This window comes from Scyliorhinus torazame, chromosome 18 (genome assembly GCF_047496885.1).
Source record: "Scyliorhinus torazame isolate Kashiwa2021f chromosome 18, sScyTor2.1, whole genome shotgun sequence".
Taxonomy (NCBI): domain Eukaryota; kingdom Metazoa; phylum Chordata; class Chondrichthyes; order Carcharhiniformes; family Scyliorhinidae; genus Scyliorhinus; species Scyliorhinus torazame.
The window spans coordinates 62,336,015-62,350,715 of NC_092724.1; the positions used below are offsets into that span (position 1 = coordinate 62,336,015).

At 46.2% G+C, this 14,701-nt stretch overlaps 1 protein-coding gene across 1 annotated transcript in view; it reads right to left on the reverse strand.

The window, feature by feature from the left end:
- Window positions 1–14,701, reverse strand: part of map2k2a (mitogen-activated protein kinase kinase 2a) — a 143,333-nt gene that overhangs the window by 102,776 nt on the left and 25,856 nt on the right. The window contains exon 2 of the mRNA XM_072482812.1: window positions 4,376–4,586. Within this exon, the coding sequence (XP_072338913.1) occupies window positions 4,376–4,586 (211 nt within the window). The remainder of the gene's footprint in view (window positions 1–4,375; window positions 4,587–14,701) is intronic.

Sequence of the window (14,701 nt, forward strand, 5' to 3'; positions counted from 1 at the left end):
CCAACTCCCGACGTAAAATGGAGAACAGCAAGGGCTGCAGGGAAATTCAGCCAACACAGGCAGAAACTAGCAGGTGCAAGTTTACTGTGTATTAAACTCTGCAAAAGCCCAGACAGCATCGATACAAGCAGCCATCTGTATAATAATGTAGCAGCCATCTACATACTAATAAGCGATCCCCGGGAACAATCGCAACATTTGGGACAAACAAAGCTAAGCCAGACTCCCCGGCGCCAGCAGGAGCCAACACAAAAGAGGTTAACGGATACCTCAAGACCGCCCATCGATCAGGGAACCGCTCCAGTATTGGAGAAATCGAACTAAGCGATTGGAACGAAGTCCAATCACTTGGAACCAGGTACAGGGTCCGCCCCGAAAGGCGGGAAGCCCCTGGGGACTATAAAGTTAAGCCCCCAAGTTCAAATCGCTCTTCTTGACCGGGTCACTCAGCAACGCGAACCAACCCTTGACCGTGACCGGTGCAGCTGCCGCCGATATCCAGTAAGTCTTGAGTCAACGCTCGCTACGAGATAGGCGCTCCTAGCTACCAATCTGTACCAACTTCGAATCCCGCAGACTCAGAACCCGAACAAAAGGCCATTTGTTCCCCTGACCTGGTGGGCCAGTCCGAAGCTAAGTATAGGCCTGTTAGTTGTAGAAGTAGTTTAGAAGTAGAATTTGTGCATGAGTAGCGATTACTGTGTATAATAACTGTGCTTTGATTTGAATCTTACTAATCAGTGTATTGAGTTATTGATCATTACTTGAACCTCATGGCAGTATCATAAAGATACCTGGCGACTCGAGAGCAAAGGTTATAAAACAGGGCCAATTGAACCAACCAAAATTTAGCATCACAGGAAACCCTCCTGCACACATTGGACAAAAATGGACCCCTCTAATGTACTCGAACTATAGCATTTCCAGTCACTATTTGGAAAGTTAAAGTCGCCCATAAGAACTACCCTGTTGCTTTCGCTCCTATCCAGAATCATCTTTGCAATCCTTTCCTCTACATCTCTGGAACTTTTCAGAGGCCTATAGAAAATCCCTAACAGGGTGACCTCTCCTTTCCTGTTTCTAACCTCAGCCCATACTACCTCAGTAGACGAGTCCTCATCAAACGTCCTTTCTGCCACCGTAATATTGTCCTTGACTAACAATGCCACCCCTCCCCCTCTTTTACCACCTTCCCTGAGCATACTGAAATATCTAAACCCCGCAACTGCAACAACCATTCCTGTCCCTGCTCTATCCATGTCTCCAAAATGGCCACAACATCGAAGTCCCAGGTACCAACCCATGTCGCAAGTTCACCCACCTTATTCCAGATGGTCCTGGCATTGAAGAAGACACACTTTAAACCACCTTCCTGCCTGCCGGTACACTCCTGTAACTTTGAAACCTTACTCATGACCTCACTACTCTCAACCTCCTGTATACTGGAGCTACAATTCAGGTTACTGCCTGCCAATTTGAAAAGGACACATTAATCCCTGCTTTGTTTCCTCTCTGCCAACCAGTTTTCTATTCACCTCAATACATTTCCCCCAATCCCGCGCGCTTTTATTTTGCACAATAATCTCTTATGCGGGACATTGTCAAACGCCTTCCGAAAGTCCAAATATACCACATCGACTGGCTTCCACTTGTCGACTGTACTGGTTCCCTCTTCAAAGAATTCCAACAGATTTGTCAAGCATGATTTTCCCTTCATAAATCCATGCTGACTCTGACTGATCCTGCCACTGCTTTCAAAATGTTCCGCTATAAAGTCCTTGATAATGGATTCAAGCATTTTCCCCACTACCGATGTTAGGCTTACTGATCTATAATTCTCTGCTTTCTCGCTACCTCCCTTTTTGAATATCGGAGTGACGTGAGCTACCCTCCAATCTGCAGGGATAGTTCCAGAGTTTATAGAATCCCAGAAGATGTGCAAGGTAGGTGGATTGAACATGCTAAATTGCCCCTTAATGGAAAAAATGAATTGGGTTCTCTAAATTTAAAAAAAAACTTTATGATCATTGATAAACCCCAGGGTGTTGATCGTGGTGGATTCAGCAATGGCAATGCCACGGGTCGATGGTTAGATTCTCACTTGTTAGAGATGGTCATTGCCTGGCCTTTGTGTGACATGAATATTATTTGCATTTTATAAAAATCTTTATTAGTGCCACAAACAGGCTTACATTAACATTGTAATGAAGTTACTGTGAAAATCCCCTAGTCGTCACACTCCAGGTACACTGAGGGAGAATTCAGAATGTCCAATTCACCTAACAAACGCATCTTTCAGGACTTGTGGGAGGCAACTGCAGTGTCTGGAGGAAGCCCACGCAAACAAAGTGCAGACTCTGCACAGACAGTGACCCAAGCCAGGAATCAAACCTGGGTCCCTGGCACGGTGAAGCAACAGTGCTAACCACTACACCACCGTGCCACCCTTAATATTCCCACTTCTGACTGGAGGTCACTGCTGTGTGGAGTTTGCACATTCTCCCTGTGTCTGCGTGGGTTTCACCCCCACAACCCAAAGATGTGCAGGTGAGGTGGATTGGCCATCCTAAATTGCCCCTTAATTGGAAAAAAAAATAATTGGGTACTCTAAATTTATTTCAAAAAATATTCCCACTTCTGACCTTATGATGGAAGGAAGGTCATTGATGAAACAGCTGAAGATGGTTGGGCAATTACCGCAGTGATGTCGTGGGGCCGAGATGGTTAGTCGCCAACAACATCAATCGTCTTCATTTATGCTAGGTATGGCTCCAACTAGTGAAAGGTTCCCCCCCCCCAATTCCCATTGACTTAATTTTTACTAATGCTGCCTTGATGTCAAGGGCAGTCACACTCACACCATCTCTGGAATTCAGCTCCTTTGTCCATGTTTGGACCATGGCTATATTGAAGTCAGGAGTCGAGTGGCCCTGGCAGAACTCAAACTGAGCATCGGTGAACAGGTCATCACTGAGTAGCTGTTGACTGATATCGCGGTCGCCAACACCCTCCAACTCTTTAATGATCAAGAGTAGACTGATAGGGCAGTAATTGGTCAGGTTGGATTTGCCCTGCTTTTTGTGGACCCAGGGAATTTTCCACATTGTCAGATCATTGCCATTATTGGATTTAGAGAAAGGAGAAGAAAGATATCGTGGAGATTGGCAAAAGAATCAGAGGTGCCATGCGGAAAAACTACTTATGCAGCAAGTAGATTTGGAATGTACTACCTGATAGGATGGTGAACAGAGATCCAATAGTCGTATTTGAAAAGGAATTAGACCATAAGACATAGGAGCAGAATTAGGCCACTCAGTCCATCGAGTCTGCTCCACCATTCAATCATGGCTGATATTTTTCTCATCCCCATTTAATAAACACTTCAAGGAGATACATTGCAGGGAAATGGGGCATTGCAGGGAAATGGGGAAAGAGATTGGGAATGAGACTGACTGGATTGCTTTTCAAAAGAACTCGTGTACACTTAATGGACTGACTGGCCTCATTCTGTGCTGAGCTATTCTGTGATTCTACAACAAGATTAACACATCATCTGAAACCAACAAGTGCAGTTGGGTTCACCCTCTCAGAGCAGCGTTTTAATGCAAGAAAAACTATGGCACTTTTTACTGTCCTTTATCATTGAATGAAAATGACAAAAGAAATCCAGGAAGAAAGCAAGAGACTTGCATTTAGAAAGCGTCCTTCATGGCCACCTGACAATCCAAAACGTTTATAGTCAATTAAGTACTTTTAAAATGTGGGAAACGCAGCAGCTAATTTGCAAAAGCTAAACTCCCGTACAGCTATGTGATATACTAGACAGTCTATTTTTGGTGATGTTGATTGAGGGGTTAAAGCTTCCTTGCTCTTCTTCAAAGTAGTGTCACGGGATCACATGTCCAATGAGGGTTGTACCTGGGCCTCAGTTTACTGTCCCATCTGAAAGACATCACTGCTGACACCACCACCAGAGCAGCACTCCCTCAATACTGCACTCTGCGGAGCACAGCCTAGATCTTTGTGCTCAAGTTTGAGAGTGGGATTGAACACAATTCTAGACTCAAGAGTGTTAAAAGAGAAGTCACAGTTGACACATAATAGTGATGCTGTACACAATCCTTAAAACATTCAATAATTCTGAGTTCTGATATTCGTATTTAGCGTCCAATATAATTGGATTATATAACCTTACTTGGACTTTCCAAGAAAAGCTCACTGGGAATAGCTGCACAAATCTCTATCACAAGAATGTATTGCATTTTTACAATTTGAAACGCAAACTTTGTCAAAAAATTCAAGACGCGACAGTTGCTAAATACTGGGATATCGTCACAATTAATGCATCACCAAATGCTGCCGAACACAAACTTACCTTTCTTGCCATTATAAGCCCCGATGGCTTGTGACGTACTTTGGTGACAACACCACCATTGCCAGCACCCAGTTCACATATCTTATCAAAGTCGTCATCTTTCAGTTCACCAACTTTGGCCTTCTGTGTAAGGAAGGCTTCAAGTCTCTTTTTCTGCTGCTCATCCAGCTCAAGCTCCTCCAACTTCTTCTGCAGAGCTTCTAGATTTGCTCTTGAACAAAAAACAAGAAAATATATATTTATTTTTCAAAGACCTTGAGCTGAAACAAAGATCCTTTGAAATAATAGTTGGCTGGAGTTTCACATCTCAACCTTTTGGCTTTTAAATTTTTTTTACTCCTGATCCTACTCACACACTCCTGACTTGAGTCTTGAGTAATAGATACAGTATCCCTGAAGCATCATGCCCCAACTTCATGACTTGGCCCGACCAGTGATTGTTCGATGCCTCTTTTATCCATTATGAGGGAAAGGTTTTACACTGTCCTTTAATTCAGCAATACTTTCAAGACAGTAAGCAAGAGCTGGAACAGGTCCTTCCAGTTCCTTGCTCACCTCGCCATGAACGCTGAGACAAAGATATTTTGTAGCAGTAGGCCACTATCAATTTAATTCAACATCTAATGATTCTAAATGTTGAATTTCACAACATTTATTGAATATCTAGTTTATGAAACCAATCTTCAAACTTTAAATGTTAAAAATTTAGCATACCCAAAATATATACAAATAAAACAATTAAATAAGCAATTCAATAAGCAATGGGCAGCACGGTAACACAAGTGGATAGCACTGTTTTCACAGCCCCAGGGTCCCAGGTTCGATTCCCCGCTGGGTCGCTGTCTGTGTGGAGTCTGCACATTCTCCCAGTGTCTGCGTGGGTTTCCTCCGGGTGCTCTGGTTTCCTCCCACAGTCCAAAGACGTGCAGGTTTGGTGGATTGGCCATGCTAAATTGCCCTCAAGTGTCCAAAAAGGTTAGGAGCGGTTATTGGGTTACAGGGATAGGGTGGAAGTGAGGGCTTAAGTGGGTCGGTGCAGACTCAATGGGCCGAATGGCCTCCTTCTGCACTGTATGTTCTATGTTCTAATTGAATACACAAAAAGTGCCATGGAAAGTGAGATTAAGCTGGATTGTTCTTTTGTGGCTGGTAAGATATGATGGGCCAAATTATCTCCTTCTTTATGGTAAATTTCTAGGATTCAAATCCACTTTTCATTCTTGAGCATAACACGCCCTGCCCTAAAGATTCATCCTGTTTAGAGACTACCTTAAAACTGCACAACATGTTAGTGTTATCTCACCACTGCACGCAAGTGACAAGACACAGGAAATAACTCGCGCTCTAAACAGTCACGTTCAGCATAAAAGGTGTGTCTGGAAAATTGCAATCCAAAAGAAAATAGTTTTTGGTCACGATCTTTCATTTAAGATTCAAACTGTGCAATAAACATTTAGAAATTATACCCTTTCATTTCAAGAAATACAGTTCGATAATTTCTATTGCAAGGATTTGTTTGAACACTCAGCTCCCAAATACATCTGGCATATCGCAACCGCAGTTTTGCAAGGCAACTTCAAAAGTACACGGGGAACTTGGAAGAACATTAACTCTGTGCCTCATTGAATAAGCAGGGAAGTCGGTCACTTATTTGGGTTGCAGACCAGTTTTGTCTGGTCGCTAGTTTGCGCAGTCATTTAAAACTTGTATTCGGCACTGGCTTCTCAAATGATTTGCTGTAACATTTAAGTGATTTTTTAAGCTTGTGTTCATGTAATAATACAGATGTGTTTCACTTTTTAACAACACTAAGGGTAATAAGTAGTTGTTATACAGCAAGTAATTACTAATAAGCCGAAGGAGTGTACATTGGTCAAACATCTTTTTAAGCAAAAGCCACAACATTTCTCGCCTACATGCAACGGGTACGTGTTGTATTAGGCAATGGTAATCAACCTTATAGTCAGACAAAAGGCAGCTTATTACTAGTCAAATCAACACATGACATCAATTGATTTTGAAATGTAATATTTGAAGTCCAATTACAAAAGGAAGTGTGGAAATGTATGCATTGCTGTAACCCCATTATGTTTGTTTATTGTACACAAAGACATTTGGGTCAAAGTAGATTAGAATGAAGTCCTTTCACCTTTTTTGTATCCTCTTTAAATGCAGGCCACACTGGTGGGGTGATATTTTCCTCACTCTGCCTTGTTGTAGTGTGTACATTTGTGCAGACTTAACCCAGATCAAATCAAATAGGAACACAATATGAGTAATCAACTGTTTCATAGGCCAAAAAGAGGCTGTTGTGGGCATGGGAGAAATTTACTGGCCGACTTCACTTTTTCCACCAAAAACGTCAATTGTTGCCCTCGGCAACCACCCCACCTACTCCCGACATTCCAAGTGGCTACCTCTCCTGGCGGTGTTGAGCATTTTCTGGGGCGCAGTTTCACATATGTTCACCTTCTTGCACTTCACCCGTGTCCTTGGTCTTGTATAAACGATTAGTTAACTTAGCATAGACCAGTGAATGAACCTAGAACTGTATAGTCTCCATGGCTTAGGGATACTCTCGATGGATTTTTTAATGAAATTTTATCATTTTATACACTGTGCAACAAATGAAAGTATGTCGATTGGATACAATTTACAAGAGCTCTCCATTAGAAACGGCCCTCCCTAACTCCCCCCCCCCCCCCCCACCCCACACTTAATTTAAGATACTTTATCGGAACACATGTTTTACAAAAGTTGAGATCGGCATCTACTTACATATGTGCAGCTCCCACTCTTCGCCGTTTTAGGTGCTTAGGTATTTCTTTGGGATCTTGCTTTTGGCCCTCTATTGCCTGTTCCAACAGTTCCTAACCCCCTCCCCTCCCCTCTGCACCTGTTCCCTATTATCTTGTTGGCTATGTGCTCCCCACCCCCCTCCCCTCGCTCTATTGGCTGTGGGCTTCAAACAGGTCCTGGAACAAGTTAGTGAATGGCCTCCACATTTTGTGGAAGCCATCCTCCTCCGACCAACGGATGTCGAATTTGATTTTATCCAGGTGGAGAAATTCCGACAGGTCTGCCAGTCAGTTTGCAGCTTTGGATGGTGCTGCTGACCACCAGCAGAGCAGGATTCTGCAACAGGCGATTAGGGAAGCAAAGGCAAGGGCGTCGGTCTCCTTCCGCATAAATAGTGCTGGCTTGTCCAATACCCCTATGACTGCCACTTTTGGGCTTGGCACCACCCTCCCAACCTTGAACATTGCTTCAAAGAAGGCTGTCCCGTATCCGCCAAGTTTGGCTTATGCCCAGAACATGTGGGTGTGGTTGGCCGGTCCTCCCTGGCACCGTTCACACTTGTCCTCCACCTCCAGAAAGAACTGGGTTCTTATTTTTAAAATATTTTTTATTCTCCTCATTTTTCACATTTTCTCACAAATTTACACCCAACAATAATCAGTAACGAATGTAATGTCAATCCCCATATCAATAACAACGATCCCATCCTCCTGCCAAACCCCAGACATTGGCCCGCATGTTAACATAAACAAATGAAAAAAAGGTATCAGGAATCACCCATAGTCACCATTAACACATACAGTCCCCCTACCCCCCAACCCTCCTAATGTTCGATGTGATCCAATTCTCAAAAGTGCATAATGAATAACGTCCATGAATTGTAGAACCCCTCCATCCTTCGTAAAAAGTTCAAATTTGACCTTTTCAAGCTTTAAGAATTCCAGCAGGACCCCCCGTGACGCCAGGGCACAGGGTGGAGAGGATCCGCCTTTGGGCGATCCCCAACAGGATCCGCCTTGTGCAGGTGGAGGTGGAGTTGTCCCTGTTCAATGCTTCGCTCACGAGTCCTCACCCCATTTAGATCCCAAGTTCTTGCTTCCACTTTTCCTGTGTTTTTTCCAGTGGGGAGTGTGCCTTTTCTAATAGTTATCCGTACAGGTCCCTGCAGTTCCCTCCCCCTCCCAGGGTCCTCTGTCCCCAACAGTCAGCGCCCCACTGTCCTGTCTCTGCCTCCTAAAGGTGGCGTCTAGCATGGCTTGCGCGGACTTGTGGTTGCCGAAGATGGGGCCATAGTGGACATTTTGGTTCAGCCAAAGTGATGGTTCCATTTGGTTCCAGGCTTGGAGTGTGGTTACCATCACTGAGCTTGTTGAGTGTTTGGCTGGTGGGGATGGGAGTGCTGCCGTGGCGAGGGCCCGGAGGGTTGACCCTGTACAGGAGTTCTCCTTCATCCTTACCCATTACATTTCTGGTTCTTTCACCCATCCCCTCACTCTTTTTGCAGTGACTGCCCAGTGATAGTAATTTAGGTTTGGGAGGGCCAGGCCCCCCATGTTCCTTCTTTGTAGGATCTTTTTGGGGATCCTTGGGTTCTCTCTTTTCCCCTTCCCCCGCACACAAACACCATAATCATTTTGTCAACCACGTTAAGGCGGCCTTGGGGATGTAGATAGGAATGGATCTGAACAGGAAGATGAACCTGGGGAACACGTTCATCTTGATCGTCTGCACCCTCCCCGTTAGGGAGAGCCCACCTCTGCACTTATTTTTTACTTCCTCCGCCAGACTGGTTAAGTTCCACTTGTGGATTCATGTCCAGTGGTGGGGAATCTGGATCTCCAGATAGTGGAATTTGCTTTGGGCTAGCTTGAATGCCAGTTCCTCAAGCTATGGCCTTCCCCCTTTTGGGTTCACAGGGAAGACTTCACTCTTGCTCAGGTTGAGCTTTTAGCCCAAGAAGGCTCCAAACTCTTTCAGGAGCTCCATTATCCCCTCCATGCCACCTTGTGGGTCCGAGATGCAGAGGAGCAGGTCGTCTGCTTAGAGTGAGACTCCTCTTCGGATTCCCTTCCAGCTTCTCGCCTCTCTGAGTGCGATCGCCAACATCTCGATTGGCAGGGCGAGTAGGAGCAGAGACAGCGGGCATCCCTGCCATGTGCCTCTGTGTAGCTGGAAGTATTCAGAATTGATGGTGTTGGTCCATATGCTCACCTTGGGGGCATTGTACAGGAGTTTCACCAGTGAGGTGAAACCCTGTTCCCAGCCCAAACCGATCCAGCACCTAAATGAGGTACTTCCACTCGACTCTGTCTGCGTCCAGGGAGATGATTACCTCTGGTGTTCTGTACCAAGATGGGATCATTATCATGTTCGCTGTTAGCTGTCTATCCTAAGCAAAGCCCGCCTGGTCTTCTGCGACCACCTCTGGAATGCAGCTCTCCAAGCTTGGCCAGGACTTTTGTGCTTCATATTTGCATCCACATTAACCAGCGAAATGGGTCTGTATGATCCCCATTCGGTTGGGCCTTTGTCTTTCTTAGGTATCAACGATATGGTGGCTTGTGTTAACATTGGAGACAGGGTGCCCCTTGCTCGCGAGTCTGCGAGTGGCGTTGCAAATTGTTTTGTCGAAGTCCTCCAGGAACCCGTTGGGTCCCGGTGCCTTCCCTGCCTGCATGGAGCGGATGCTATCCATACCTCTCTCAGTTCTAGTGATGCTTCCAGCCCCCTCCCCCAATTGTCCCTGGCATGTCCAGTCCATCGAGAAACCATTCCATCCCCGAGTCCCCGTCGGGGGGCTCGGAGGTGTACAACCCCCGGTAGAAGGCCTCGAACACTTTGTTGACCTTTTTTGGTTCGGCTACTATCCTTTACGAGCGCAGCGCTATCTCCCTCATGGCTGCCTGCTTTCTCAGCTGGTGAGCAAGTAGGCGGTTAGCCTTGTCTCGGTGTTCGTAGAAGGCCCTCTCGTGTTTGGCGGAGTTGGTGCACTGCTTTCCTGGTGGATAGCAGGTTAAAGTCCATTTGTAGCTTTTCCCTCTCTGCCAGAAGCTCTATGGTCAGGGCCTCGGAGTATTTTCTGTCTACCTCCAGAACGTAGTCGATCAGCCACCTTCCCTTCGTGCCCTGTAGGCAATATTCTCCCCTCTGATCACAGTGTTCAGTGCCTCCAAAAGCATAGAGGGTGAGACCTCCCCATTCTGGCTGTTCGTGATGTACTCATCTATGGCCTGTGATGTTTTCTGGCAGAAGACCTTGTCAGCCAGTGCAGCTATGTGCAACCTCCATGTGGGATGTTGGGCATGGCCCATCTCCAATCTCACATCCAGCTAGTGTGCTAAATGAAGATCCAGATGTATTCTGTTCTTACTATTCCTGGAAGCACCCGATTTCCCCACTACGAAGAGGTTGATGCGGGTATAGACCTTTTGCACGTGCAAATAAAGTGAGAACTCCTTCTCAACCGGTACACCCCCCCCCCCCATCTGCTCCATAAATTTCCCTAGTTCTCTAGCTATGCCTGCTGGTTGTCCCGTTTTGGGGTTCGATCTGTCGTCAGTGGGTTCTGTACAGTTAGTCTCCCACCGCAATCCCCCCCCCCCCAAACCAAATGATCAGTCGGTGCGTATCTATGGTGGGGATTTCCGCCATGGTCTTTTTCATAATCTCAGTGTCGCCCCAGTTGGGCGTTAACAAGGACCACCAGAGGCCTGTCTAGGACACCGCTGACCATGACGTACTTGGTCCGTAACCATCTCCATCGCAGTAAACGCCGTCCACTTACTTATCAGTATGGATTCCCCTAGCTCTCGTCCCGTAATGTGAATGGTACATCTATCCCACCCAGCCCTTCCTTTCCTTACCCGCAGTCGGTCATTCTCCCTCAGGTACATCTCTTGGAGGAAGACTATTGTTGGCTTTCTGGCTTGTCAGGTGGGCAGAAACTCTGGATCTTTTCACTAGGCTGTTAAGTCCTGTGATGTTCCACGTTACTAGTCTGATGGGTTTTTCTTAAGTGTCCCCTCACGCCACCCCCTGCGGGACCAACCATATTTACTTTGTGGATGCGCCCTTGCACTCTGGGGTTTCCTTTGTCGGGGGCCATCCAAAATGGCCACAGTCACAGTACTCACCATGAGGCCAGGCCCCTGCGCTCTTGAGTTTCCCATTGTCAACATAGCCGCCAACTGCGTGTATGTCACATGGGTGAGCCCCGACACTCCGGGGTTTCCCTTTGTTCAGGGACCCTCAAAAGTTGCTGCTTGCGGTGCCATCTTGTTCCACATTTCCAAGAGTGGCCTGTTGAAGCCAGTCTAGAGCCCTTCCCTCTCTCCCTTGCTGTTTTGTTCCCCCTATGGATTTGTTTCCCTCTTCGCTTGCTGACCATGTTGTCCCCCTCCTGTTTGCCCCTCTGCTGCCCCCCCCACCCCCCCCCCCATGGTGATGTGCCTCGCCACTTGGCAGGCACTTTCTCCCTGGTGGGATTTGCGCCGCAGCACCCCCCCACCCCCGCCCCATACCTCCTACCGCTCACTTTCCTGCTCCCGTGATGGCCCCCCCTCCTAGAGTCCATCTGACCACCTCCTACACCCGCTATGCCGATTTCTCCTCAGTCTCCTCCTCACCGTCTCCTACGCTCTGCTGCATTCACCCCCTCCTTTCGGCAAACTGGTTTCCCTGTTCATAACAGTTTAGGAGAGTGGTCCAAGAAACGGCTGATGAAATTCAACGTGGGCAAATGCGAGGTCTTGCACTTTGGAAAAAAGAATAGAGGCAAGGACTATTTTCTAAACGGTGACAAAATTCATAATGCTGACGTGCAAAGGGACTTGGGAGTCCTAGTCCAGGATTCTCTAAAGGTAAACTTGCAGGTTGAGTCCGTAATTAAGAAAGCAAATGCAATGTTGTCATTTATCTCAAGAGGCTTGGAATATAAAAGCAGGGATGTACTTCTGAAGCTTTATAAAGCATTAGTTAGGCCCCATTTGGAATACTGTGAGCAATTTTGGGCCCCACACCTCAGGAAGGACATACTGGCACTGGAGCGGGTCCAGCGGAGATTCACACGGATGATCCCAGGAATGGTAGGCCTAACATACGATGAACGTCTGAGGATCCTGGGATTATATTCATTGGAGTTTAGGAGGTTGAGGGGAGATCGAATAGAAACTTACAAGATAATGAATGGCTTAGATAGGGTGGACGTAGGGAAGTTGTTTCCATTAGCAGGGGAGACTAGGACTAGGGGGCACAGCCTTAGAATAAAAGGGAGTCATTTTGAACAGAGATGAGGAGAAATTTCTTCAGCCAGAGAGTGGTGGGTCTGTGGAATTCATTGCCACAGAAGGTGGTGGAGGCCGGGACGTTGAGTGTCTTTAAGACAGAAGTTGATAAATTCTTGATTTCTCGAGGAATTAAGGGCTATGGAGAGAGAGCGGGTAAATGGAGTTGAAATCAGCCATGATTGAATGGTGGAGTGGACTCGATGGGCCGAATGGCCTTACTTCCGCTCCTATGTCTTATGGTCTTATAACGAGATGATACAATTCCGCGCAAATTGTTCAGCCGTTTTCTTTGCCTCCCCTGTGTCCACCTCATTGCTGTCTCCCTTATGTTTGGCTTTTTTGGATGAGCTTGTCCGCCTCTGCAGGGGCAGTGAAATAGTGCTCTCTTTTCTGGTATGTTACCCAGAGCCTGACTTGATACAACATCCCCAATTTCATACATTTCATAAAATTTACAGTGCAGAAGGAGGCTATTCGTCCCATCGAGTCTGCACCGACTCTTGGAAAGAGCACCGTACACAAGCCCACACCTCCACGCTATCCCCATAACCCAGTAACCCCATCCAACACGAAGGGCAATTTAGCATGGCTAATCCACATCTTTGGACTGTGGGAGGAAACCGGAACACCTGGAGGAAACGCACGCACACACGGGGAGAACGTGCAGACTCCGCACAGACAGTGACCAAGCCGGGAATTGAACCTGGGACCCTGGAGCTGTGCAGCAATTGTGCTAACCACTATGCTACAATGCTGTCCCTTTGACATTGTTCCTGTACAGGGCCGACTTCGCCCTGTTGAGCAGACGATGTGCCCCATGATACCTTTGTGGTCAAGCCATGGGCAACTAAAACTAGATCCTGTTCAATCATTAAGAAGGACCTGCCTCTAAAGTAGTACTCAAAGTCTTTTCAGAGTAACGCAGAGCTGCTGCAAATGTAGACTACAATGCAGCATGTAAGGAGGCCAAGGGGGTCATTTCAAATGACAGGGCTACATCCTTCAGGGTGCACAATCACATGTAAATTAACCAAACTTTATTTGCTGGCTAAAATTCATGATTAAGCATGTCCAAATTGAGCCCTTTGGGCTGTCACTGAGAAACACGTCTGGTGACTTTAACAAATTCAAAGGCACCCTCAAGTCTGAAGAAAGCGTGCTACTGAATTACTGTCTGGATAATAAACATTTCCAATTACCTTCTACATGGCAATTGGAAAAGATGGTAGTATGTGCTGCGCTGATAAATAAGGCTTAATGAAAAGTCTATTAGGAGCAAGTGGACTTCAGGCTGCATTGTCAACCCAAAGCTAGGACAATTAGCTTAGACAGCAGTTATACAAAGGTTCAAAAATTCCTCCAGTCTGCCAGAAGGGGGGGGGTTGATGGGGGGAAAAGTAGATGAGGAAAGTAATCATTTGGGGGGGGATCAATGCCAAGAACTGCCAGTTTGAAAGGTGATTTCAAGAAATGCTGAGTGGATATCCAAAGATGTGCAGGTTAGGTGTGTTAGACGTTTTAGTTGTTGTGAAATGAAGAGTCTAAAGTTCTTGTTCCTTTTCACCAAACACCATTTATTTCACTTCCACAGCCTCTGCACAAAACTCTTAACAACACACCACCTCCCAGAGGCCACCTGAAGCCCCTTTACATATCAGTGTCAATTAATGGATACTTAACATAAATGAGACAACTAATTGCAATGTCTCTTGACCCATTACTTAACAAGGTGGATTGGCCATGCTACATTTCCCTTTGGTGTCCAAAAGTTAGGTGAGGTTACAGGGATAGGGCAGGGAGTAGCATAGGTAGTGGGTCGGTGTAGACCCGATGGACCGAATGGCCTCCTTCAACACTGTAGAGATTCTATGATATCAAGGGATATCAGCTATTGATCCACATTGGTAACTGAGTTTGGAGGTTCATGTACAGAATTCAGTGAAACCTAGTGGAGAGGTACAAAAAAATGTTGGCTTTTACCTTCTTCAAACCAACTTCTTCACACAACGGACAGCTGTAATGGACATTTTCTCTCTCCAAAATGCAGTTGAAGTGTGAATTAAAGATAGATACATTTTTGTCAGACAAGGGCTTTGAGGGTTACAGAACCAAGGTGAACAGAACAAGATCAGAAAAGGCTCGTGGTACCCATGTTTCCTGGTGGTTATAGGGCTGGAGGAAGAGGGAAGACCATGGAGGGATTTAAACACAAAGGGCAAAAACTTTAAATTCGAGGCACGAG